This window comes from Helianthus annuus, chromosome 12, assembly GCF_002127325.2.
Source record: "Helianthus annuus cultivar XRQ/B chromosome 12, HanXRQr2.0-SUNRISE, whole genome shotgun sequence".
NCBI classification, from domain to species: Eukaryota; Viridiplantae; Streptophyta; class Magnoliopsida; order Asterales; family Asteraceae; genus Helianthus; species Helianthus annuus.
In genome coordinates, this window is record NC_035444.2 from 144,389,879 (window position 1) to 144,417,791 (window position 27,913).

The 27,913-nt window shown below is 39.6% G+C and overlaps 2 protein-coding genes across 2 annotated transcripts; one reads left to right on the forward strand and one right to left on the reverse strand.

Annotated features, from left to right (window-relative positions):
- Window positions 1-526: 526 nt before the first annotated feature.
- Window positions 527-4,544, reverse strand: LOC110893290. Its single transcript, XM_022140402.1, has 3 exons — window positions 3,423-4,544; window positions 2,537-3,257; window positions 527-2,475 (listed from the first exon to the last, which is right to left on the reverse strand). Exons 1-3 carry the CDS (start codon window positions 4,542-4,544, stop codon window positions 527-529), a joined length of 3,792 nt encoding a protein of 1,263 aa, XP_021996094.1.
- A 19,771-nt stretch (window positions 4,545-24,315) lies between these two features.
- LOC110895585 lies at window positions 24,316-27,729 on the forward strand. The gene is made up of 2 exons (XM_022142907.2): window positions 24,316-26,475; window positions 26,551-27,729. The coding sequence occupies exons 1-2, from the start codon at window positions 24,891-24,893 to the stop codon at window positions 27,438-27,440; spliced, it is 2,475 nt and encodes an 824-aa protein (XP_021998599.1). The 5' UTR covers window positions 24,316-24,890; the 3' UTR covers window positions 27,441-27,729.
- Window positions 27,730-27,913: the final 184 nt, after the last annotated feature.

Below are 27,913 nucleotides of genomic sequence, written 5' to 3' on the forward strand. Positions count from 1 at the left end.
GGTTGGTGTATCAACGCCGAAAATCTCGCCGGTGTGAGCAGGTGTCCGCCGTTGATGAAGATTCCGGTGCTGGTTAGGTGTTTATCCTTAGGGTTTAGTTCTTGTTTAATGTTTTGTAGATCTGAAAAAACAAAATTTTGAAGATCATTGCCATGATCTTGCTAAGTGTTTGTGCTGAACTTTTTTGATGATATGTATGTGATGACATACTATTAGTCTGTAAGGTTTTACTTCTATGTTTGGATTACAATATGTTGCATGTGTTTAATTGCTTTTGGATAGGTGAGGCAAATGAGAAATGGTATTGTGCTCATGTGTGAACGTTTGTCTAAAAGGCGTGATAGCCTGGTTTGGACTGTTCATGAGGTGTACAATGTTTACCATTTTGTTTTCGCGTAAGCCCAAAGAATTTCATGCAATTTGTAACAAACAGAAACAAGTATGAAAATAATTTTTTGTATTGATAAAGCGCGAGTCTTGTAGTACAGGAGTAAATAGGAAATACATTGCCTGTGAATGTTTTGACCTACATGTAACACCGGCGCAGCTGCTGCGCGTTCCAGGTGCATGGGACTAGAGTCCCGTCAATTCTTTTGAGAGTATACGCCCCTTTGCCTAGGACCTCGTTAATGACATATGGCCCTTCCCATCTTGGCGCTAATTTGCCCGGTTTTTCAACATTTGATGCTTCATTATCGCGTAAAACGAAATCACCCGGAACGAATGTGCATATGCGGACGCGCGCATTGTAGTATTTTTCGAGTTTGGATTTGTACCTGGCCTCTGTGATAGCGGCATTCTCGTGCCGTTCCTCGAGGAGGTCTAGATCCAATCTTCGTTCTTGCTCATTATTTTGTTTTTCCATGGCTATTATGCGTGGTGATGGTAAGCCAATCTCAGCTGGGATGACGGCTTCAGACCCATAGACTAGACTGAACGGAGTTTCGCCTGTGCTAGTCTTTGGCATTGTTCGATGCGCCCAGAGGATGCTGGGGAGTTCGTCGACCCACCCTCTGCGTGCTGTCCCTAGCCGTGCTTTTATGCCGTCAACGATCTGTTTGTTTATACTTTCTACTTGACTGTTCGCTTGTGGATGCGCGACGGAGGCAAAATGATGCTCGATCTTCATTTCTTTGAACCACTTTTGAAGATCTTCTGAGGCGAAGTTTGTGCCGTTGTCAGAGATAATGCGCAATGGTAATCCGAACCTGCAAATGATATGTTCCCATATAAATTTGCGAATTACCATTGCTGTGGTCGAAGCCAAAGCTTTAGCTTCCACCCATTTGGTGAAGTAATTGACCGCTAAAATAATGAATTTTACTGCGCCTGGCGCATCAGGGAATGGGCCAACAAGATCGATGCCCCATTGTTGGAATGGCCAGGCGGATGTGACAGGCACCAGCGGATTTTTTGGTCGGAGTGTCTTTGGTGCATGGCGTTGATAAGGTGCGCATCTTCTTAATAAATCAACTGCGTCCATATGCATTCCTGGCCAGTAGTATCCGGCGTTCATTATTTTTGCTACGACCATGCGCGGTCCTGCGTGTATTCCACATAAACCTTCATGGATTTCTCTGACCAGGTATTGAGCATCTGTTTTGTCGACACAGCGTAGTAATGGTCCCATGAATGACTTTCGGTAAAGGACGCCATCCGCCATTTCGTAATTTATCGCTTTGTGTTGGAGTTTCCGCGCTTCTGCTTTTCCTTCCGGGAGTTTCCCGTGTTGTAGGTATAAGATGATCGGAGGCATCCAGGATGGATTACCGACCTCTATAACGTTTACTTGCTTGAGATGGATTGATGGGTTAGACAGTACCTCTATGCGCACTTCTTTTGCTAGGTGCTTGAAGCTGGTAGCAGCTAATTTGCTAAGCGCGTCTGCGTGCTTATTTTCGCTTCTGTTGATATGGTTAACCCTGAATGTCTGGAATTGGCTGATTAACAACCGTGCTTGTTCAAGGTATAATGCCATAGCTTCTCCTTTTGCATCGTAGTGACCGTTAACTTGCTCGGCTACAAGTTTCGAATCAACGTTGGCCTCAAGGTTTTTTGCCCCCATTTTGAGCGCTAAACGAAGTCCTGCTAAAAATGCTTCGTATTCTGCCTCATTGTTGGTACTTTGGAAGTCTAAGCGTATAGCATATGTGAGCTCGTGATTGTCCGGACTGACTAATCGGAGGCCTGCTCCTACTCCGTCATCATTGGAAGCACCATCTGTGTGCAAGGTCCAGACTCTGTCATCGAAAACAGGTGTAGGGTTCTGGATTGCCTCACATTCTTGTACTTTATCGATGGGCACTTCAGTAGCGAAGTCTGCTAGAACTTGCCCTTTGATTGCTGGTCTTGGCTTGTAAAAGATATTGTATCCTCCCAGCTCTATGGCCCATTTAGCCAATCTTCCCGCCACATCGGGTTTTGACAAGATTTGGCCTAAATGATAATTTGTGAGAGACGTGGCCCGAGAAATACCTGTGCAAGCGTCGGGATGCATGTAGCAGTGCTAGAACCAATTTTTCTATCATTGAGTAACGAGTTTCTGGGCCGGTGAGCATTTTGCTGATATAGTAAATTGGAGTCTGAACGTTTTCCCGTTCCACCATTAATACTGCTCCTACCGCTACTTCCGCGGCTGATAGGTATAAGATTAGTGGCTCTTTTTCTTTTGGTGCAGTCAGCGTTGGTAGCTGAATTAAACATTCTTTCATTTGTTTGAATGCTGCTTCTGCTTCAGGTGTCCATTGAAAGGGGGTTTTCTTCCCGCAGTTTCGCAGCGTGCTGATAAATGGATAAGATTTAGCCGCATGATTAGCCAAGAATTTGTTCAAGGCTGCTAAGCGTCCGGCGAGTCTTTGCATTTCTTTTATTGTTGCGGGTGAGGGCATTTGCTGGATAGCCTGTACTTTTTCTGGGTTTACTTTGAAGCCCTCTCTTGTGACTATGAAGCCCAGAAATTTCCCTTCTTCCATGCCGAAGGAGCATTTAGTTGGGTTGAGCTTTAAGTTTACGCTGCGCAGAGAGTCGAATGTACGCTGAATGTTGTTGAGCATTGAGTCTTCCTCATGGCTCATAATGGCGAGATTATCCATGTATACTTCAACTGTCTTGCCAATGTCGTTTTTGAAAACTGTGTCCATTAATCCTTGATAAGTTGCGCCAGCATTGCGCAGGCCAAAGCGCATTTTAGTGTAGCAGAAGATGCCTTTATCCGTGCGGAATGCAGTTTTGTCTTCGTCTTCTTCTTTCATCTGGACCTGATGATAACCTTTGTAACAGTCGAGAAAACACTTCCATCTGAATGATGCTAGAGAGTCGACTTTTTTGTCTATCTCCGGAAGTGCGTAACAATCTCTTGGGCATGCTTTATTCAGGTCTTTGAAGTCGACGCACATTCTCCATCCGCCACTATGTTTCTGTACCATTACTGGATTGGCAAACCATGTATGGTACTTTACTTCGTGCAAGATACCCGCATTAAGTAGCTCTACTACTTGTTCGTCCATGGCTTTCGCTTTCTCTTCGCTAAAGCTGCGCCTCGCTTGGGTAACAGGTTCTGCTGATGGTTTAATATTCAGGCAATGTTGCGCTATGTCGCGTGGAACCCCAGTCATGTCTGCTGGGCACCAGGCGAATATATCCTTGTTGTTGGACAACAATGCTTTTAGTTGTATCCGTGTTGCTGGTGAGATGGCATGACCTAGTGAGATGGTCTGCTCTGGGTATTCTTCGTTCAGGACCCATTTCTCCGGTTCGTTTGATGCTGAAGGTTTGACTACCTTTGCTGGTGGCTCGTCGTCCATGTACATGACTTCTTTGCTTGAGTACAGAATTGCAACTCCGGTTTCCGTTGGGAACCCACATGCCGCGTGTGGGATAGATGTGATCATACTGAACTCTCTTTGTGACCTTCTTCCGAGCAGAACATCATGACGTGATGTTGCCGGCATGACCATGAAACTGACTGTAACTGTTCGAGAATGTTCTCCATCCGACAAAGTCACAGGGAAAGCTATTTGCCCTAATGGGAATACAGCTTCATTGCAGAATCCGGTGAGGGGAAAATCGACCGGTTCTAGACGTGCTTTATCATCTGGGTCGAGTTGTTTAAAACACTGCTCGTATATGATGTCCATCGAGCTACCCGGATCTATAAATATGTAGTCTGTCCGATAATGACCGAAGATGCCAGTAATAATTACTGGTCGCTCTTCCTGAGGGCCTCCTGGGACGACGGGAAATATGACTTGCTGCTCCCTCCAATGTTGGTCATAACTTCGTTTGTTTGTCCTTCGTGATGGACCTCCTTGAATCATGTTTATTTGTTTTGGTTTAACTTCCTGATGACTGCTATTTCTGAATTGTATTTCAATGTTACGACTAGATTGGATGTCCCCCCGACAGGGTGTTGGTGGGTCCAATACTGTAATGTTGTTTTCTTCACCAGATCTGATGTTCGGGACCTCAGATCTGGCGATTTGTGTAACGATTGTGCTTAAAGCAGCTTGACATCTGCTGAACCAATGTGATGGGGATTTTTTCATGATTAGATCTGAGAAATTCTCCCTATCTGAATGACCGTTGTTTTGAGTGTTTTGGGTTGTAGAACCTTCTCACTCGGATCGGGGAAGTGGAATAATGAATCCTTTGCCATGTGCAAAACAGAGGATAAAAAAGAACTAAATCAAAACGAGATGAAAACTGGAAAAACAGAGGAATCGGCGGGCGCCAATGAAGAAACACTAGATAAATGGTCGGAACCGAGTTATCTAGGGTGTTTGAATCCGCATAAAAAGGTTGGTTTCCACTCGATCGATTTAGGCCTAACAGACCTTCTTCTCCGGTGATTCTGCAAAAAAAGAACACCGTTAGCCTCGCCAAGGGGAGAAGAGGGTTCTCTCCTTGACCCGACTCCGGTGTGAGAATAAGTATTGGTAATGAAGAAGAAGATGTATTTGAGAAGTGTGTGTAACTTGTGTTCATACCTGATTTTTCTCTTATTTATAGCCGGGAGTCGTTCAAAAGGCGGGAAAACTCGTTAGTGAAAAGAAGACGGAAGATGCTAACTCCTTAAGCGGTTATGCTTTCTTCCGTTAATACTCCTTGATCCGATGTGATGGCACACGGATCGTGGTTTAGATATAAGGCAAGGGATTTGCCACGTGTAAAGTAACTTAAAGGAAGATTACTCTTCATTTGCATGCATTCGTTGTGAATTTGGAGACGACTGATATAGTGACACGTGTCCAGACGGTTGTAACCGTTTTGGTGGTGCACGATTGTATTATTTCTAGAAGATTACTGCTGTAATCTGGTGTGACACCTTTATCGTGTGGAAACAGATGAATAAATCCCAAGTCTGGGCAAATAATATCCAAGTCTGAATATTAAGCGGAAGTATCTAACTCCGGATTCTTATCCTTTGCTTTGTGTAGGAAAGGCGCCAGGTTTTATGATTCCCTTTGGGCGCAAGTGTTGACTGTTGTGGGCCTTTTAAATCTTTCTTTTGTGAGACCAGTGCGCAGCCGCGCAAGGTGCCAAGCTGAAAATTAAAGTTGTGGTATGGTCCCAAGCACTTTTTATAAGGTTTTTGGGACCTTACCCCTTCAGTAACGAATCCGGTTATAGTAAAACAACAAACTTTTGAGTTTTATTCTAACTTATTCTCGGAGCCTATGCCCCATCGCCCGCACATAAATTGTCCTTACTTGAAGATTTCGTCGGTGGCTGAAGCGGAGGCCCTAGTGGTTCCATTCTTGTTGGAGGAAATTAAAAGTGCAATTTGGGGATGCGACGGGGATCGGGCCCTCGGCCCGGATGACTTTAATTTTAAATTCATCAAACGGTGTTGGGAAGGTTTACAAGGGGATTTCTTGAAGTTATTAGATGAGTTCCTTGTTAATGGGACTCTTAGTAAATGTTGTACTTCGTCATTCATTGCCCTTATCCCCAAAGTAAAGGACCCGTTAAGGCCTTCGAATTTCTGGCCCATTAGTTTGATCGGATGTGTGAATAAAGTCATTTCAAAGGTTTTGGTTAATCGCCTCAAAGGGGAGATTTGGAAGTTGAATTTGGAGGAGCAAACCGCTTTTTTAAAGGAATATCACGGATGGTCCTTTGATGCTAAACGAACTACTAGCTTGGATGAAGTCGGCTAAAAAATCGGGCATGTTCTTTAAAGTAGTGATGTGCGTGTAGTGTAATATATTTTTGGTATATATTTTAAGCCCTTTTTACACTTTTTAGCCAAGTTTTAAATTTATAAAACACGATATTTACTAACACTAAACACACATAGGGCAAGTGCACCCATCGTGGACGTAGTATAGTGTTGGTAAGATACCGAGGTCGTCCAATGACACAAGAGCTTTGGGTGAAGGGTTAGGCTTGGGCTAAAGGTGGGTAGTTGGGTTAGTGGTTAGTAGAAAAGGGCGAAAGTCGTAAAAAGCGTCGGTTTTTGTAAAACATTTTGTTTTTGTGACTTTTTATTTTAAATGAAGTATTTATCCAAACAAGCTTTTGTTTGAGGAGCTTTGTTTGTTTATTTCTAACTTCATTGTAACATATATATATATATATATATTAGTCACACGAAAACCGAGCTTGTTACTTAAAATAAAGGGTAAAAATAAAAAGGGTTTTTGGTGGGTAAAAAGGGATTTGGGTTAAGAAATGAAAAGGTTTAGGCTCAAAGGGGTTAACTAGGGGGGATTTTTGGGTAGGTGAAAAGAAAAATAAAAATAATGGTGTTGAAAGAAAAAGGGTTAGTCCTAATGCCTCCATCATTTACTTACTTGGGTTTAAGTTGGTAAGGACCGGGAATGAATTGTCGTGGCAAGTTCTAGAGTCGTAAGAACCAAGCGGCTATTCACACAAGAAACGAAAAATGAGCATTTAGCATAAAGATGTATATTTATATGCTCAATAAAGGCTCAAAAACTCACTTTTGTGGGAATGGGTTTTTATGTGATCGAGTATATATAGTCGAATTTTAACTAAGCTTGTCATGCCGTTTCATAATTTTCTTATGTTGGTTCTTTTTATCACGACGCTATCGGTTGTAAACTTATAAAAATATAACCTTGTTAGTCTTAGAATTCCCAACTTAAACTTAGACAAGATAAAATAAATGAAAATTTTTTTGAAAAAATTTGGGGTGATTAGCGGTTCCAATAGAGTTTTGTGTAAGGCTTGTTATTAGGACTTGCAAAATTCAAGGTTTTAGCATCCCCCCCCCCACTTAAATTACACATTGTCCTCAATGTGTCCCAAAAATAGATTTTTAGGTTGATTGAATGTGTAAAATGGTGTCAAAAGCAAAAATTTATGTTACTGGCAGTCTGGACACGGCCCCGTGGGGACCCGGCACGGCCCCGTGTTCAGGTGCCAGTAACAATAATTAAAGAAAAGAAACAAAAGCCTGGACACGGGGGCGTGTTCGGTGAACACGGCCCGTGTCCAGTTACCTGAACTGGGCGTTTGTCTGCAGGGTGTTCAGCACGGGGCCGTGTTGGCTGGGCACGGCCCGTGCTGAACTGACTATAAGGGAGAAATTGTTGTCGGGTGCCTAGTTTTCATGCATGGGTTTATGTTTCTCGTTTCCCTTGTCATCCTTGACCACCATAAGTGTGTTTTATTCCTGCAAATTAAAACTAAAAGATTAAACTTAAACTAAGGATAGTTCCACGGATTGCCTTCGTGGTGCGCCACGTTTATAAGGGTCTTTGGCTAGACCCAAGGCAAGGTTATATGTTTTCTGAGCGGGATGTTTTGCATCCCATGTTGCACCGTCGGAGAGCATCATCCAAACTTGAATCAATAACCTTCATGTAATTGACCGGGTCATCGTCCTCTATTCTCTTCCCAACCCCGAACTTTACTTTATCATCCCCATATTTCAAAGTGAGTGTTCCGTCATTCATATCTACCACTACTTGTGCGGTGGCGAGAAATGGTCTCTCTAATATGAGGGGGACTTCGGTGTCTTCTTCCATATCAAGTATGACAAAGTCGGCCGGGTAGACGAATTTGTCGACCTTGACTAGGATATTTTCAATGACACCTTGCGGGAATTTAAAGGATCGATCAGCAAGTTGTATACTCATTTTTGTAGGACTCGTTTTTCCCAGGCCGAGTCTTTTGAACATTGATGAGGGCATGAGGTTAATGCTAGCCCCAAGGTCGGCTAGTGCATTACGAACGGGGGAGTCACCGATTGAGCAAGGAATTGTGAAGCTTCCGGGATCGATTTTCTTTTGGGGGAGTTTGTTGAGTACGATGGCAGAGCATTCTTCGCCTAAGTTAACTAATTGCAATGTTTCAATTTTCCTTTTATGAGTGAGGAAATCCCTCATGAATTTGTAGTATTTAGGCATTTGGGTTAGGACATCAATGAAAGGAATATTAACATGCAATTGTTTTAGTAAACTTTCGAATTTTGCGAATTGCTCATCGGTCTTTTGTCGTATTAACCTACTGGGTACGGAACTCGAGGAGCCTTGGTAGGCTCTGATGAGGGAGGGGAACCTTTCTCTTGTAAGGGCGGTGTTACGGTCTCCTCGGTAGGCGGCGGGCTTTCCGTAGGATCCACGGTGCGGTTCCGTAGTGTTATGAGATGAACTTGCGCCTTTGGGTTTGTTTCGGTATTGCTTGGTAACGCGCCTTGTGGTCTCTCAGAGAAATTTTGTGCTAGTTGACTTAGTTTTTCGATGTTTTGAATACTAGCTTGTTGATTTCTAAAATTTGATTCTAATTGTAGAAATCTATTCGAGTTTTTCTTTTCAGTGTCGGAGATGAGGCGAGATATGGTATCTTCAAGCCTTTCTCGTCCACTTTGTTGTTGAGGGAAATTTTGTGACTCATTTCTTGGTTGTTGAAAGTTTGTTCGTTGGTTTACGTTTTGTTGGTTACTACCATTGTCGGGTTCTCTCCAACCAAGTTTAGGGTGATTTCGCCATCCTTGGTTGTAGGTGCCCGTTGGAGGACCCGACGGCCTAGGTCTATTATCAATGTAGTTTACCGATTCTTGTTGATCGTCTGTTTCTTTCATACAACTCCAATTTTCATGTGGCCCACCACACCCTTCACAAGCCATAACCGAGACTATTTTTGCCATTTCCAATTTTTTTATTTTTGAAGAGAGGGCCTCGATTTGGACTTGTAAAGAAGTGCTTTCATCAACCTTATGGGCGCCCGGGGCAATAGATTTATTGCCTCGGGGAGTGTGCCACTGAAAATTGGTTTGAGCAATTTCCTCAATTTGATTATATATTTCATGCGGGCGACGATCACCTAAAAGTCCCCCGGAGCTAGAGTCCAGTGTTTGCCTTGTGTGTGGCAACAGCCCTATATAGAAAGTGGACACTTATTGCCATATCGCAAGGCCGTGATGTGGACACTTTCGCAATAGCTCCTTGAACCTTTCCCAAGTTTTATATAAGGATTCCCCGTCCTCTTGTGAGTATGTATTAATTTCAGTCATTAATTTAGCCGTTTTAGCGGGAGGGAAATACTTATATAGAAATTTTTGGGCTAGTTCATCCCAGGTGTTTACCGATCCAGCTGGGAGGGCGTTAAGCCAAGCTTTTGCTCGGTCTTTTAGTGAAAAAGGAAACATTCGGAGGAGGATGGCGTCATTTGATGCTCCATTGATCCGAAAAGTATCACATATTTCTAAGAAATTAGTAATAAGTAGATGGGGATCCTCGTCCGCAAGCCCATGGAAGGTTGCGGAGTTCTGAAGCATCTGTATCAAATGCGGCCGAAGTTCGAAGTTATTGGCTTCAACATTCGGTGCATTGATAGCGGCGCCGAGGTTACCTACGGTGGGTCGTAGATAATCCGTGAGGGTACGTTGGTCCGCCATTGGAAGTGGGTTCCCCGAAACCTTCTCTTGGTTTTTGGCTTTTAGTCTTTTTCTGAGAAAGCGTTCGGGTTCTTCTAGAGGTTCTTTTATGTCCTTATTAGAACTGGAGCTCATACACTACGTAGGGTTGGCGTCTGGTTCCAAGTCCTGCAACAAAAACAGAAAAGAATGCTGGTCAGAAGGTTCACCACGGCCCCGTGCTCAATGAACACGGCCCGTGGTTGGAGTTACAGTGATTGTTTTCCAGATCCCAGTTACTGGAGAGTTGGACACGGCCCCGTGTTGCACCGACACGGCCCCGTGGTCAGCCTTCTATGACTTGGAAAACTAAAAACTGCCAGTGACAACGCTGGACACGGCCCGTGTCCGACCAGGTACGGCCCGTGCTGAGCTCTGCAGAAGCTGAAAAACTAAGAAAATCCTAAAAAATTAAAAAGAAAATAAAAAAAATGATTAGGCCGTTGATTCCTAACTTTCTTAAAATCCTTGTGTCCCCGGCAACGGCGCCAAAAACTTGATGTGCGTGTAGTGTAATATATTTTTGGTATATATTTTAAGCCCTTTTTACACTTTTTAGCCAAGTTTTAAATTTATAAAACACGATATTTACTAACACTAAACACACATATGGGCAAGTGCACCCATCGTGGACGTAGTATAGTGTTGGTAAGATACCGAGGTCGTCCAAGGACACAAGAGCTTTTAGTACCGGTTTATCCTCAACGTCTAATCAAATCAAAATGTTAGAAAAAAGATTTTTAAGCTAAGAAAATAAAACTAACTAAATGCTGAAAAATAAAACAAAATAAAAACAGATAGACAAGATGAATCACTTGGATCCGACTCGTGTATTAGTATAACCTTTGATTATTTTCGCACTTTTGCACTTGTTTAAGAGATTATCTTAGTTATTGTAGTAGGCCCCTCTTTTGAAGGCGACGTTACCCTCAACCCAGTAGTTTGAGTCAGCAAGGATACAATCCTAAAGGGTCGGATTATTGAAAGATAATGAATTAAGTTTTAATGCAAATTATGGTAGGCCCCTCTTTTGGAGGTGACGTTACCCTCGACTAAGTAGTCTGAGTCAGCAGGGATACAGTCCTAAATAGCCGGGTTATAGTATTAATAGTAGTTAACTTATGAGGGGGTCAAAGAATTTGGATCCCCGCCATCCAATACCTTTGGGTATTGAAGGAGATCCTATTAAATTTGACCCAGGTCCCTTGCAGGACCTCTAAACGCTGAACAAGGGCAAGACCCTTACCAAACCGTTCCCTTAACCCCCGACCAGGTAGCCAACATAACTCTATATAGACCGTGGAGATATGAATGGTGAAAATCTTTTATTTTACATAGACAGTAAAATAATGCCAAGACACCACGGACAAACGATAAGGAAAAGTCACCTTCAACATAAGCAACTAGTTATTAAAGTCATTAATACAAAACCAAATAAAAAGTGCAAAATATTAAAAATAAAAAGTATTATACTAAACACTTGTCTTCACCAAGTGATGTAAGAGACTTGGGCAAACATGGCCTTGATTGTCAAGAACTCTTACGATCAATCTTGGATCCCGAGACAACTCACACACTCTATGATGGACAATGGATGATGGTGGTGGATGATGGTGTTGTGATGGTGGTGGGTGGTGGATGAAGTATGAGAGAGGTGGTGTGCCAAGGGATGAGTTGCAATGAGCCAAAGCACTCCTATTTATAGGCTGAACAGAGGGCTGGGCACGGCCCCGTGTCCGCTGGGCACGGCCCCGTGCCCGTCTGACACTATCTCTCCTCATTAATTGTAATTCGCAATTACAATTAATGCGCCTGCAGTACTTTGGGCACACCCCCGTGTTCACTGGGCACGGCCCCGTGGTGAGCAATAGAAGCTTCTATAGGTTTGTCTTTCCTGCTGCTTCTTGGGCACGGCCCCGTGCTCGCTGAGCACGGGGCGTGTTCAGTCTTCTGCCTTCTCTGTTTTGCTTGGGAAGATGCTGTCGATGGGTCGGGCAATCCACTTTTGTTCCTTTTCTTGTATTTATGTTAGATTTAGCTGCCTTTTTGCTTCTTTTGTTAATTTGAGCTCATTTAATCCTGAAAATACAAAAGGAAGACAAAAACACACTTTTTCCAACATTAGTACTTAAAAAGGGTTAGTTTTATGCCTCATTTGATGTAATTTACATGTTGCATTTTACACACATCAAGTAGACATCCATTAGGCCTATGACTCGTTGAATTGAGTTTCCTCCAATCTATTATGTGACAAATGAACTTCCCAGAAAAATGGCGAACGTGGATCATGGCCATGTTAACATCTTCTCGAGCTTCCGTTTTAGTCAATGGATCTCCAACCTTGGAGTTCGACTGTACACGTTGGCTTCGATAAGGAACGCCTTATCTCCATTTCTTTTTGTCATTGCCATGGAAGCGTTATCCGGTATCATTAAGCAAGCATCTTCGAAGGGGCTTTTCCAAGGCATAACATGTGGGGTAAACGGGCCAACATTGACTCATTTGCTTTACGCCGATGACGTCGTGTTTCTCGGAAGTGGTCCTTGGCTAATGTGGCTAATTTGAGGAGGATCCTAAGATGTTTTTACATAGCATCGGGCTGAAAAGTAAATCTCCTCGGGAGTAAGCTTTATGGTGTAGGTGTAGGGCCCGATGAAGTGGGGGCTTTAGCCAATGTGTTGCATTGCAAAGCGGGTACCTACCCGTTCAAGTACCTTGGGCTTCAAGTGGGAGGTGACATGAATTTGGTGAAAAATTGGAAACCAGTCACAGTATCTTTAAAAATCGGCTCTATTTATGGAAAGGGAAAACTCTTTCATATGGGGGTAGAATTACGCTAATCAAATCAGTTTTGAGCTCACATCCGACCTACTATTTCTCACTTTTCAAAGCGCCGACTCAAGTAATCAAGATCCTAGAAAGTCAACGTATATCCTTTTTTTGGAGCGGGATGGAGGATAAGTCAAAAGGTAATTGGATCTCTTGGGAGAGGTAATCTCTCCGGTCGAATATGGCGGGGTTGGATTCGGGTCTTTTAAAGACGCTAACTTGGCTATGTTAGCGAAATGGTGATGAAGGTTCAAAGTCGAAAAGGATGGGTTATGGATGAAGGTGATTTGGGCATTTCAGAATAAGTCAAGATCATGGAATTTCATCCCAGCCAAATTATCGATCCTGGGGCCGTGGAAAAAAATCTGGAATATCTCAAGTGAGCTGAAAAGGACGGACCTGGTTCTAGCTAATTATATAAAAGGGGTACTCAGTAATGGAGTTGATATTCTCTTTTGGGTTGATACGTGGCTTGGTGACTCTCCACTAGCTTATAAATTCCCAACAATTTTTCAGATTGAAAAAGAAAAAATATGTAGTGTGGCGAATCGGATTCCCACCGACAGATGGGCCTGGAGCAGAACCCCATCGTCTGAGGCAGAAATCTGGGAATTGCAGCAGCTCTCGGTCCTTCTCTCGATGTGAACCGGGTGTCAAGGGCTGATGCGCAGGAATGGAAACTTGACCCGAATGGTTCCTTCTCAGTGGGTAGCGTAAAGAAACATGTGCGGAATTTTAATAGATCTTCTCCCTAGGTGGTCTTCAAATGGAATAGCTGGACACCTAAAAAAGTAGGTTTTGCCGCCATTAATGGCTTTGGCAACGAAAGGCATCTAACCGGGTTCGATTGAGTGCGTTTTCTACAAGGAATACTCAAAAACAAGTGAACATTTTTTCGTCGGATGTCGCTTTGCTCAGTCGGTGTGGACGATAATAGCACAGTGGTGCAGAATTTAGAATTACTTTGTCTTTAGCCTGAATGATGTTCTACAGATCCATGGATCCGTAGATGGTTCGACCAAGCAGAAGAAAACGGAACACGCAATTACCCTTGTGTTCCTCTGGAGTATTTGGCGGATGAGAAACGATATTGTATTCAACCATTCATCGGAATCGGTTACCAAGGTCGTGGAAGAGATAAAAAAAACCTAAGCTTTCCCTAGGTGAAGAATCGATCTAAGGAGACTGCTCTTACATGGGAGAAATGGAGAAGGTTTGAAGTTTTCTAAGTATTTTGTTATTTGTTTTCCTGTGTGTCTGTGTTTATGTTTATTGTAGTTTTGTTTCTTCTGTTTTGTGGTTGTTTGGTGGATGTTAATGTGGTGCTAGCCCCTTGCTACAATGGTGAATAAATTTATGTTTGCCTTTCAAAAAAAAAATAATAATTACAAATAATGCTATATTAAAACTCTCAAACTTAATTGCTTGGCAACAAATTATCAATTTAAAGCAAAACCATTCAGTTAGGCTTTTAAGGCTATAGGGTGTGGTCATGATCCTCATGCTTACCATGATTATCCATATCAGCGTCATGTCACCCACTTCTAATCCATCATCCAAAACCACTACCCTAAGACCATGTGTAGTGGAAGACACAAATAATGCCCCCACCCTTGGGCGTTTTGCGTCATGTGGCAGTCCAGTCAGCAATGGGGCATTATAGGACGTTTTTCTAAAATGTGTGTAGTGGGGATGTAGGCATTGTGGGGTATTATGTTAAAAGGGGTGTAAAGAATTAAATAAAAAAAACCATCAAAAAAAGCTATTGGACAATCAAAAAGAAGCTTACCTGTGATTGGCCAAAAATTTGAAAGGAAGGCGTGGATTTAAGAACGCATGGGACCAAAAATTTGAAAAAACGCCCAAGAGAGCGGGTAAGGGGCGTGTTTGGGCGTTTTTTAGGGAAAAACGCCAAAAAAAACCCCAGTACGGGTGGTCTAAGGGTGTGGTCATGACCCAAAGCATTATTCTCTTATTTTAATTTATTTTTATGAAAAGGAAAAAAGGAAATATTGAAAAAGGAAAGAAGGCTCATAGTTATCATGGTTTAATCCATATCAACCATGATTGAATACCCAATCCATGCCCCACACCCTAATGTTTAAAACAATTATTTAAACAACCATCGTTAACGAGTCTAATAAACCAGAGTTAACGGTTTGGTGCGTTTAATTTTGTATAGTATAAACAAAGACGCTTGATTATACACTTCATAGAAACAGACTGATTTTTACTTCTATCTTTTTAGCGTTCTTATATAAATAAAGTTCAAATTATAATACTAAAAGTTAAAAATATTGTCGATTTTTTTTCAGTGTTTGTGATACAAAATAATTCAGTGGGCACAATGCTAACGTTGGTGCATATATATTTGGATTTGGTGGAAATTGGCAAAATACAAAAAAATAAATTGGTTTTGGTCAAAAAATACTTTAACTTTATATAAAACCATCTCTTTCAAATTCAAGGGTTGCTTTCATTTTGAAAGTGCCAAAAAGAATAAATCACCCTTAAAAACTAATAAAAACTAGTAGGTCAACAGATCATTTGTAGTTTTCGCTAATTCCGTATTTACTGGTAAATTCTAGGTACAAAAACTTAATTAGAAAAATACTTGTTTATAATATTATTTTTATGACAAATCTTTCTATACTAATAAATAAAAATCTTTTTTGGACACGTGTTTCTCACCTTATTTTCCTATTTATCTCTAAATTAAATAAAATAATAATTTTAAACAAAAATATTATATAAGAATAAATATTTAGATAAGGATAATAATTTGTTTTTATTTTGATCATATTAAGTAATAATAATAAGAGCAAAATTACGATTTTGGCCCCTGTGGTTATATCACTTTTACCCTTTTAGTCTAAAAAAGAATTTTTTAACATGTGAGCCTCCAACGTCTTTTTTTCTAACCCTTTGGCCCCGAGCGTCTTTTTTCCTAACCCTTTTGGCTCCTAACATTTAATGGATGAGGTTAAGAATAAATATTAAATAAAATAATAATTTAAAACAAAAATATTAGATAAGAATAAATATTTAGATAAAGATATTAATTTGTTTTTATGTTGATCATATTAATTATTAAGTAATAATAATAAGAGTAAATTACGATTTTGGCCTATGTGGTTATATCACTTTTACCCTTTTAGTCCAATAAAGAATTTTTTAACATGTGAGTCCCCAACGTCTTTTTTTCTAACCATTTTGGCCCCTAACACTAACCTCATCCATTAAATGTTGGAGCCAAAAGAGTTAGGAAAAAAGACGCTTGGGGCCAAAAGGGTAAGAAAAAAGACGTTGGAGGCTCAGATGTTAAAAAATTCTTTTTTTTGGCTAAAATCGTAATTTACTCTCATAATAATAATAATTTTAAACAAAAAGTTAGATAAGAATATAAACGTTTATTTTTATTATGATCATATTAAATAATAATCATAATTTAAAGCAAAAAGTTAGTTAAGATTACATATTTAACAAAGTAAAATGTTATCATAATTAAATAGTACATTAAAGTTCATTTTTAAAAGATAAATCTTGACTATTTATTATATAAAATTATATTTATGCAACTCGTGTAATAGACGGGGTTTTAACCTAGTGGAATTAAAATACGAAAATATTTACACGTCAGTTTCAATGCAAAAATTAAATAAATAAATAAAACATTTATTTTGTTCGAAATAATTATTTCATGTGAAATATGTAACTTCTGATTTAAATTTGTCTTGTCTGTTAATCAAATACTTGTTATTCTTGCAATACAAGTTAAGATAAAAATACAAAAGAAATCATTAAAACAAATCTGGGAGCATCTAGAACCGTACTTTAAGGGATTTGACCATCATTAGATTGATTAAAGAGTTAAATTTCATTTTAGTCCCTGTGGTTTGGGTTATTTTGCCAATTTAGTTCAAAGGTTTCATTTTTAATCTGTGGGTCCAAAAAGGTTTCACAGTTGCCATTTTAGTCCACTTGGTTAACTTTATCCATTTTTTCTGTTAACGAGAAGGCCAATTCGGTCATTTTGTATGTAATTCTGTTAACTAAAAGGGCAATTCAGCCATATAAAACGACCGAATTGACTTTCTCGTTAACAGAAAAAATGGATGAATTTAACCCAGTGGACTAAAATGGCAATTGTGAAACCTTTTTGGACCCACATGTTAAAAATGAAACCTTTGGACTAAATTGGCAAAATGGCCCAAACCACAGGGACTAAAATGGCATTTAACTCTTGATTAAATCTAAAGCTTAATGGAAATTTATTTTCAAGTTGGCTTTGTTGAAATAAGAATTTTCTTAAAAAAATATATAGCATTTACATTTTACTTTCTAAAAATTGCATATAAATATTAAATTTCATAATTAAAGCTAAATGCTCAATGTTGTATTCTTCGATTTAACTGAACGTTTCAACATTGTAGTGTCATGTTGTTGATGGCTTCATTTAAAAAACTAGGCTGTCTGAATTGACTTTAAGAGCATACGTAGTGGGGTGGTATGCAGCCCCATAGCACCGTATGGCGTCGCTGCACACCGCCACAAGGGCGCCATGTCCAAAAATTTTTCAAAGGCGCGATAATAATCACGGCGGTATGGGGATGGTTTACAAACCTTTGACCAATCAGAAACAAGCAAGCTTTTTTATATTAATTAATAAAATTGAAAATTATTAAATAGGTAATGATGGGTAGGGGCTTTATGACTACGGGCTCTAGTGATATAACGCCCCATAAAGCCCCCCGTGTGACGTGGCACGACACGTGTCGCATAACGCCCCACAAGGGGCTTTATGACTACGGATGGCCTAAGATAGTTTGATTCGATTATGTTGATGGATGAAACCAATCATAACAAAAACTGAGTTGCCCATGGTTTTATAGACTAGTAGTATCTTGAGAATGTGATAAAGCTCTCGGACCAAAAGGTTCAGGGTTCAATTCTCACAAAAGGGGGTTTTTTCTCATATTTATTGGGTTTTCTCCTGAATTGGTGTATAGGCATTATGCCTAGTGGAGATGGATATGATCGGGTGATTCCGCTGATGGCACGATAATACTCCAGTGGTCCGTCAGTGATTCAAATTTGTCGTTCAAAAAAAAAAAAACAAAAACTAATGGACACCTTCTCGTGACGTTTTCTCAGACATCTTCAAAAATTCATCTCAACCATCGCTAGATATGTGTACGTCATATGACGAATTGTCGAAGTACACTTCTGTAAAAACATTAAACCTCTTCGGCCTCTTGCATCCAATGCTAATCTAAAAACGGCATTGTGCGTTGGAATAGGCGGCGACTCATGTATAACTAACGACTAAATTGTTCGTCGATATACCCGGGGTTTCACCTAAATAGTCGGACACCAAATGATTGTTCACACCTTTTATGATAGAAATAAGAGAAAATTACAAGTTTTGTCCTTTATGTATGTCCCAAATTGCAGGCGCTGTCCTTTGTCTTTAAAGTTGATGAGTTTTGTCCTTAATGTTTGCAAATCTTGCACGTTATGTCCTTTAGGCCTAACCCAGTTAATTTTTTTTGTTAAATCTGCTCACCAAAGGGTATTTTTGTCTTTTTACCTATATATTTAGCATTATTATTTAAAAAATTAAAACAAAATATATTTAAAAAAAATACTATTATTATTACTATTATTTATATACATATACAAGTATATATCAATCAGATCTTCACTCTCTCTCCCTCTATCTACAACTCTCTCTCTACACCTCCCTCTCTCTCTCTACCACCGCAACCACCATCCTCACCCCTGCAACCATCATCCCCACCCCTGCAACCACCGCCCCCACCCCTGCAACCATCATCCTCACCCCTGCAACCATCATCCCCACCCCTGCAACCATCATCCTCACCCCTGCAACCATCATCCCTACCCCTGCAACCACCGCCCCCACCCCTGCAACCATCATCCTCACCCCTGCAACCATCATCCCCACCCCTGCGATTCGCCGTCCTTCTTTGTTGGGGGTTATTCAAGATTTGTCGATTTAGAGAGGTCGTGTAGGTTGAATCTGGTGTTGTTGCAGATTAGGGTTATTCAAGATTTGCTCGATTATTCAAGATTAGGGTTAATTTCGAGAGAGATGAATGTTAATTAGCCGCCGGACGGTTCAGAAGTTCCGGCAGACGGCGATCTCCGCCGCCGGTTCACTCAAAATCAAGTTGTTACTGTTAATCAGCTTCGTCTTCATGTTAACCTTGCTCGCGAGCTGTGTTCCTCCTGTGGTTGGTTCAGAGGAGTAAGAAGGAGGGTTTCAAGGGTTTTTTTGTGTTTACGCCGGTGGTTGCTTAGGGGGTATTTAGGTAAGAAAGCCACCGCTCTTACCTCTCTTTCTCTGTTGTCATTGCCGCCGCTGCAACCTTTTCCGGCGAGCCACCGTTGTAATCTGTGCACCGATTTTAGGTAAGAAAGCCACCATCCTACTCGTTTTCATTTTCCATTCAAAAGCCCTAAGGTTTTATTCGTTAATTGTGATCATATAACTCGAATTTGACGTGAAACATGATGCGCAAATTAGGGTTCATATTTGGGGAAGATGATGACTCAAACTATGTATCGTGAAACAGGATGCTCTTATGTTAATTGAGGAGAGAGAGGGTGTGTGCTTATGTAAATTATATATTGTTTCCATTTATTAAAAAATGAAATTACAAAAATGCCCTCATGTACCTTGCACATGATCAGATTTAACAAAAAAAAAATTAACTTGGTTAGGCCTAAAGGATATAACGTGCAAGATTTGCAAACATTAAGGACAAAACTCATCAATTTTAAAGACAAAGGACAGCGCCTGCAATTTGGGACATACATAAAGGACAAAACTTGTAATTTACTCTAGAAATAAAAATGTAAATGATATAGCAAATAACATTAGTTAAAAAACAACAATTAAGAAAAAAAGGCATTCCCGATCTCTATGTAATCAAGGCCTCCTTGTTCTTCTTGGTTGTGACATATTTTCTTCTTCGATAATGATGATTTGTGCCGCCTCCATAACCGCGTAAATAGAAAAAAAAATGTTAATTTCATCCGATGAAGATGAAGAATCCGTTGTGTAAAATAAGCGTAAGACTATCGCAGAGTTGTGTGAAATAATTGAAGCTTGGTTTGTTTAAATATGCGTGTAAAAGAATTGGTTTGTTTAAACAATTGTGTAAAATTGTTTTATTTTATTCAAACGGCTAACTCGCCAACAGTCCAATGTGCAACGGTTGAAAAAAGGAGATGTGGAGCCCGGGAACTCAAACTCGGGCACCACGAACATTCATGGGGAAGGGGAGCACGAAGGGTCCCGCACTCCTATGACTTGCCACCTCATCTTCCCAGAGAGTATACCACATAGCCTTATCGATTTATAACCTATAGGTTCATCAATTCAACTATGCGTTATATAATTATTGCAAGTGGGACGTGTGTATGAACTTATAGCTTCTCCACTTCATATACCTTTAAAAAAAATTGATATATCTTAACCAAAACAAGCCTAATTAGCTTGTTCTTTATGATTTATTCAAAGATAACTAAATCATTGTCTCGATCAAGTGGTTGAGAATTCTAATCCTATAATAAATATTGACGTAGATTTAGAAATAAATTTAAAAAAGGTATAGGTTATCCTTCCTCGAAAATTACTTCTAACTTAACCATTCTTGTTTTGTTTTCTAAACCAACTAACAAGTTATTTATCTTAATGTTGGAATTAGAATCTCAAAGTTAGAATCCAATATCTTCCATTAGGCCATGTGATATACACTAACGTTCATAGGCGTTAATCCTAGTTGGCACCTGGGGGAGGGGGTGTTAAGGGGCATTAAAAGCTTCACGTGTTAAGGAGTTAACTATGAGAGAAAAAGAGAGAATTGAGCATTGGGAAATTTGTACAAACACACAACATGAGTTGTGAGAACCATGAGAACTCTTACTTCCCACGCGAGTTGATCTACCATTTTTTGCATAAACATAGATAAAAATGTTATAAACACATCTGTAAAAAAAATGTAGTCAATAGTTACGTTTGATGTAAATTTTGTTTATAGCGATGTAAATTTTTGCATGCGACATTTTTTTTATTTTTTTGCTGGAACAAGTGATTTTTTTTAGATTTTTGAGAAATTCATTTTTTGGAAAACCTTTTGAAAGACCTAGTTCTCATGGTTTTAACAATTCAAGATGGTTCTCATTTTACCCTATCCATAATGTTTGGGGAAAGGGTAAAATGAGAACACCTTAAGTTGTGAGAACCATGAGAACTAAGCCTTTCAAAAGTCTTTTTCAATTTTTTTTTCTCGAAATTTAAAAAAAAATCACTTGTTCCAACAAAAAAATAAAAAAATTAAAAAAATGTCATATGCAATAATTTACATCGATTATAAAAAATTACATCGTTATAAAGAAAATTTACATAAGACGTACATAAAATTTACATCGGACGTAACTACGTGCTCGACAATTTTTTTTTTGTTTTTTGTTTTTGCAAATGTGTTTATAACATTTTCATATACATTTGTGTAAAAAATGGTGGCCCAACTCACGCAGGAAGTAGTAGTTCTCATGGTTCTCACAACCTGTGGTAGTTCTTAATTGAACCGAATCTTCTATGTATGTATGTATATATATATATAGAGAGAGAGAGAGAGAGAAAGTGTAAAATACATTGCGGCTTAACATACGACCAGTACGCGACCAAATTACGCACGTTATTTTGAAAATCACACACGTTATAAACCTAAAAAAACAACATGGGTGATTATTGTATATAACATGCGTGATTATTGTTATTTTTCAATTAACCTGGGTTAGATCAATTCTGTCCAATTCGTTTCAATTTCTTTTCGTTTCACTTCAAATTCGCCATTGTTCAGTCAATATCATCGAATTGGGTTCAAATTTATCGTTGATTTTGAAAAGTTTCATCAAAATGTCGACCCTCGAAATCATATCGTAGAACAGAGGATGAAGGGACATGACCAACCTTTGATTCAGACCGTAACAGAGGATGCAGGAACATGACCAAGCTTTGATTCGATTGGAGTCAGAGGGCAGTAACAGTGGTTTCAGATCGTAGAACAGGGGATGCGATTTTTGAACTGGGAGTTAGGGCATGCGTGATTAACGCGCGTGATTTATGTTTCCAACATGCGTGATTAGTTTTTTTGAGGTTTATAACGTGCGTGATTTTCAAAATAACGTGCGTAATTTGGTCGCGTGCTAGTCGTACGTTAAGCCGTAATGTACGTTAACTAGCCTATATATATATATATTAATTTAAGGGACGTTAAATCATTTCTTTGGTGTGAGGTGAAGTGAATGAGGGTAAAGTAGGTGATGTGATGCCTACATGTAGTTAAAGGGCGTAAAAGTATATCCAATAGCCTTAGACCAACAAGCTTAAATTAGGCATTTACGAATCATCTTTTCTCTGAGGGTGAACGCGGTGACCCCTTTTTTCGCGCGGCAACACCGCCACCAACCCTCCCCACACCGATGATTGAATCGAAAATCGCTGAGTGTTTACGTATTGAGCATGTGACTGTTGGTGAATGTTTTTGACTGTTGAGCATGTAATGGCTATATGTCGTTTTAATTAAAAAATAAATAAATACTTTATAAATAATACCATTTTCCATCTCATTTTCACCCAATTCACATACTCTCACTAAATCTCAAAATTCTCATACATTTATGGATAAAGAAAACAAGGGTGATGGCAAAAAAAAAGTTTTGGGTTTCGGTTCGAAGGCGAGGGGGCGTGACTCGGAAAGTAGACGAGGCGGATCAAGTGGTTCAAGTGTGCCATTTCAATCACAACTCGGTTATTCCTCACACTCTCAACCTCCATATTTTTACGCCCAAACTACACAACCGGGTTTTTACAACACCCAACCCCAAGCCAATTATCCACCACAATTTTATTCACTACCACAAGGTCCCACGATTGTTGCACCCAGTGTGTATGAATATCCTACGAATGCTCAAAACTCTTTTGACCCGTTTGCTTATCGGAGTCCACCAACTCAATCACCAAGAGATAATGTTGAACACATGCTTCCGATATACAATGATAACGAAGAAGAAGAATTTGTGTCTGAGACTCAAAACTTAGATGAAGACGAAAATGAAGATTATGTCGAACAAGAAGAAGAACTTGAAGTTGAAGAAGAAGCCAAAGATTAACCGAAAGGAAAAAGGGGGTAAGGCGGATCGTCAAAGTTGGACAAAAACAAGAAGAGGCGTTAGCCATGGTGTATGTGCATTGTACTTTAAACAAGACAAAAGGCGATCAACAAAAATATGAAGGTTTTTGGGAAAAAGTTCTCGAACATTATAATGCAACGGTTGGAGGAAGTACCCGAACCGTTCATCAAGTCCGTTCAAAATGGAAACCTATGCAAGGAAAGTTGAACTTATTCAACGGCTTTTGACATCAAGCGGTATATTTTTTTACGTTTACATACTTTTTATTTTTTTACCTTTATATATTGTTATTTTTTACGTTAATATAATTTATATTTTTATTATAGGATCGTTTACGTACTAGCGGGAGTGACGATGCTTATGTTATGAAACAAGCGCTAAAGGATTACCAAAAAAAACATCCGGGTGGCTTTTCTCATGTTGAGGCGTGGGAGGTGGTTAAATATGAGAAATGGGCCCCGATACCATTTGTGTGTGAAGATAGTGGTAGTTCGAGGCAAAAAAGAAAGTTATCAGATTCGGGTAACTACCAAGCGGGTACTAGTGGTATACCCGACATAAACTTAGACCCCTCTCCAAGAAGGCAAAAAAAAAAAGAAAGAGGAAACAGATAAAGGACCCGCAACGACGACCGAAAGGTCAAGTGGTATATCCTACAAATTCGAAGAATACAAATTTATGAAACAAGAGTTGGTGAACATTAAAAAAAACGAGAGGAAAAATTTATGGTGTTGGCGGATGAACATCTAGAGACGGTGAGAGCACTTATGTTTGATAAGGGTTTGGAGACGTTTAACAAAGCACATGAAAATGTTCCACCGAGAATGTTGGAAATCACGCTAGCCCGAAAACACGAGATCACAAAAAATATAATTGCCCGTGTAATTTTTTATGGTTTTAATTTATCATACTAGTTTTAATTTTATGTGTTGTCTTTTTCCTGTTTAGTTTAATGTAATGTCTTTATTTAATTGGTATTTTATGTTTTATTTATTTTGTTTAAATACATAATTTAAATTAAAAAAATAGTTTACCTCTACCCAATAGAGGTGATCACCTTTTTATGTTTTTAGGCAAAAGAAGACTTAGAGAGGGGATTTAACATAATTATCTACAAAAATAAATTATCAGAAAAAAAATAATCAAATATTATAATGATTAAATAAATAAATTATCAGAAAAAAGAAGAAAACAATCAAATATTAAAATGATTAAATAAATTAACAATATAAATGGTGGCTGCAACCTTTTTTACGTAAAGAAAAAATGATTAAGTAAATTAACAATATAAATAGTGGCTGCAACCTTTTTCACATAAAGAAAGCAAAAAAGCCACTACAATAAATCAAACAAACCAAACCCTTTCATCTCACTCGTCTCAATATTCAAAAAAAAAAAAAAAAAAAAAAAAAGGAAAGAAAGATTCGTTTCATTACTCTGGGCACCACACTGCCAGAGTAGAAGCTGAAGAACACAGAGTGTATTCAATTCCACCCAACCCACCCCTTGCTTCCATTTATTACGCTACCACTCTGCATTTATTATCACTCCACACCCTCCCCTCACACCTTCTTCGTGTATCCTCTGTCTAGGGTTTCTATTCCCATTCTCCATCATCAACATCATTCTTCTTGGTCACTCACTAATAATCTCATTTCACTTTCACTGTTCTTTCAGTTTTACTACTTTATACATACATACATACATACATACATACATCATCTTTTTGTCTTACAATCTATATCTACAAAAATAGTCTAACTTTGCTTTCACAAGTTTGAATCAAAGGTTTTTAACTCTTAATTCTGTAACCCCTTCAAAAACCGGTCAAAATCGGGTGCTTTTTTGCTTTATATTGAATCTAGGGTTTCGTTTTTTTCTTTTTGGGGGAAAAATAATAAGATGTGAAAACCTCAAATTCTTCAAATTCTGTTAAATTCGCAACGTTTCGATGCATATTTCACTCTGGAAACCGATAATATCCCACTGTGTATCTCTAATTTCCGACAAAAAGAGCAGGAGAAAGTTCGGGTCGGGTCAAACCGATGAACAACCCGGAACAGACCCATCTGCTCGTCGAAAACTACAGGAAAATAAGCTCCGAGAGGCTCTAGAACAAGCTTCAGAAAATGGGTCACTCTTAAAATCACAAAATATTGACGACTTTTCAGAGTCAATTGAGAGAGAAGATAATAAGGGTTTAGGCAGATCAAGATCACTTGCAAGATTACAGGCTCAAAAGGAGTTCTTGAAAGCAACTTCTTTAGCTGCTGATAGAGTTTATGAAGATGAAGACTCTGTTCTTGAGTTTGATGAAGCTTTGTATAAAGATTCTGAGAAGATTGATGAGTTGAGGGGGGATGAGTATTGTCATTTGAGTGATGGGAATAAGGTATGTCTTGATTATTGTGGATTTGGGTTGTTTTCTTTTGTGCAAAGTGTAAATTTTTGGGAGTCTTGTACTATTAGTTTGTCTGAAATAACTGCACATTTGGGGAATCATGCTTTGTATGGTGGTGGTGGTGAAAGAGGGACTCTTGAGTATGATATCAAGAGTAAGATATTTGATTATTTGAACATTCCTGAGAGTGAATATGGGCTTGTGTTTACTGTTAGCAGAGGGTCTGCTTTTAAGCTGTTAGCTGAGTCATACCCTTTTCATACCAACAAAAAGTTGTTGACTATGTTTGACCACGAAAGTCAATCGGTTAACTGGATGGCGCAAAGCGCCAAGGAGAAGGGTGCGAAGGTGCATAGCGCGTGGTTCAAATGGCCGATGTTGAAGCCGTGTTCAACGCATCTTAGGAAACAGATATTGAATAAGAAGAGAAGGAAGAAGGATTCGTCGACGGGGTTGTTTGTGTTTCCGGTTCAGTCGCGTGTGACGGGTGCGAAATACTCGTATCAGTGGATGGCGTTAGCTCAGCAGAATAATTGGCACGTGTTGCTTGATGCTGGAGCGTTAGGCCCGAAAGACATGGATTCTTTAGGGTTGTCGCTGTTTCGGCCTGATTTTATCATCACCTCATTTTACAGGGTTTTCGGGTACGACCCGACTGGATTCGGGTGTCTTCTGATTAAAAAGTCGGTGATCGGAAGTTTACAGAATCAGTCTGGTCATGCAGGGTCCGGGATAGTGAAGATTAGCCCGGTTTTTCCGTTGTATCTTAGTGATTCGATGGACGGGATGCCGGCATTGGCGGGAATTGGAGACGATGAAGCTGTCGGAAAAGGTGAAGGGATGTCGGAAAGTCACGCTGGAGCGCATTTACCCGCGTTTTCCGGGGCGTATACTTCGTCTCAGGTGAGGGATGTGTTTGAAACCGAGATGGAACATGATGCAACTAGCCCCATTTTCGAAGAAACCGGAAATCATTGTGTTGGTGAGGTCATGAAAAGCCCTGTTTTTAGTGAAGATGAGTCGTCTGAGAATTCGATGTGGATCGATTTGGGCCAGAGCCCATTGGGCTCGCAATCCGAAATCATAAACTCTCCTGTACCTCCACCCTCCTGGTTTAAAGGCAGCAATGGAGCAGGTATATAAAAACTTTATTGAAAATTTATGTATTTTTTATATACAGAAATATTAAAATAAATAATGTTGTTTTTAGACAAGAAAGGCGATAGCAAAGAGATCGATTCACCACAGCACGTAACCGAAGTATTATCATTTGATGCTGCGGTTCACAATGTCAAGAAATCCGAAAACATTGAAGAAAAATCTCACGAAGCCGAAATAAAGTCGAATCATACGGAGATTCAAGAGGAACCCGAAACGAAGAAGCCGAAAGAAAGTGCGGTTATAAGTAGAGAAACCGAAGGTGAGTTCAGGTTGTTAGGGAGAATGGAAGGAAGTAAACGGGTGTCTTTCGGTTTGGAAGATAATAATAAGTTGGAAGATTATTACATCAACGATGAAGATTATTACGAAGAACAAGAATCAGAGAGACGAGAACCCGAGATAATTTGCAAGCATCTTGATCATGTAAACATGTCGGGTCTTAACAAGACCACACTCAGGCTTCGGTTCTTGGTCAATTGGCTCGTGACGTCTTTGCTTCAGTTGAGATTACCCGGTTCAGACCCACTTGTTCACATTTACGGGCCTAAAATTAAATACGAACGTGGTGCATCAGTGGCATTCAACGTGAGGAACCGAAGCAAAGGGCTAATTAGCCCAGAAATCGTTCAAAAGTTAGCTGAATCACATGGGATTTCTCTTGGTGTTGGGATCATCTGTCATGCAAGGATTATACAGAGCACGAAACAGAACCGCGCTGCGATTGATCTTGCTGATACTACGGTTTGCAAACCTATGAATAACGATGGAAACGACGGTGGATTTGTTAGAGCCGAGGTTGTTACTGCTTCACTCGGGTTCTTAACAAATTCTGAAGATGTGTATAAGTTGTGGGTTTTTGTGGCGAAATTTCTTAACCCGTCTTTTGCCGGAGAAAACGGTGGGGCGGAAGGTGAAGAAACAGAGGAAATGGTTGGGTAAGTTTTTGATGAGAGTTGGTAAAGATTTTTGGGGTTATGTATGAGATAGAAGAATACCCGTTTGAAGATGATGATGATGTTAATGGTGGATTTGAATCTGGTGCAAGTGTTTTTATAATGGGAAATCTTGCTTTTGATTTGAAATTTTTGTTGGTTTATTATTATTATTAGTGTTTGCAAGATTATTGTAGAGGTAGCTTTGTACTTGATACATAATATGATGCCCGCTATTGCACCATGCATTATTGCTCTCTCGTTGATAAAAAATCAGATTCTGTTATTCTGTTGAATAACTTATAGGGGTTGGTTGGTTCATCTCCATAGCTGCTTTTCATTTGGCTCACAATCTTTGCTTGCAGGGGTTTTGATTTCTGTTTCGCGAAGTTAGGTAATGTTTTAATTTTCTTGTAAGGCTATACGGGTGGTATAGTATTTTTTTTTTATACTCATAGTTTATGAAAAAGTATATCGTAC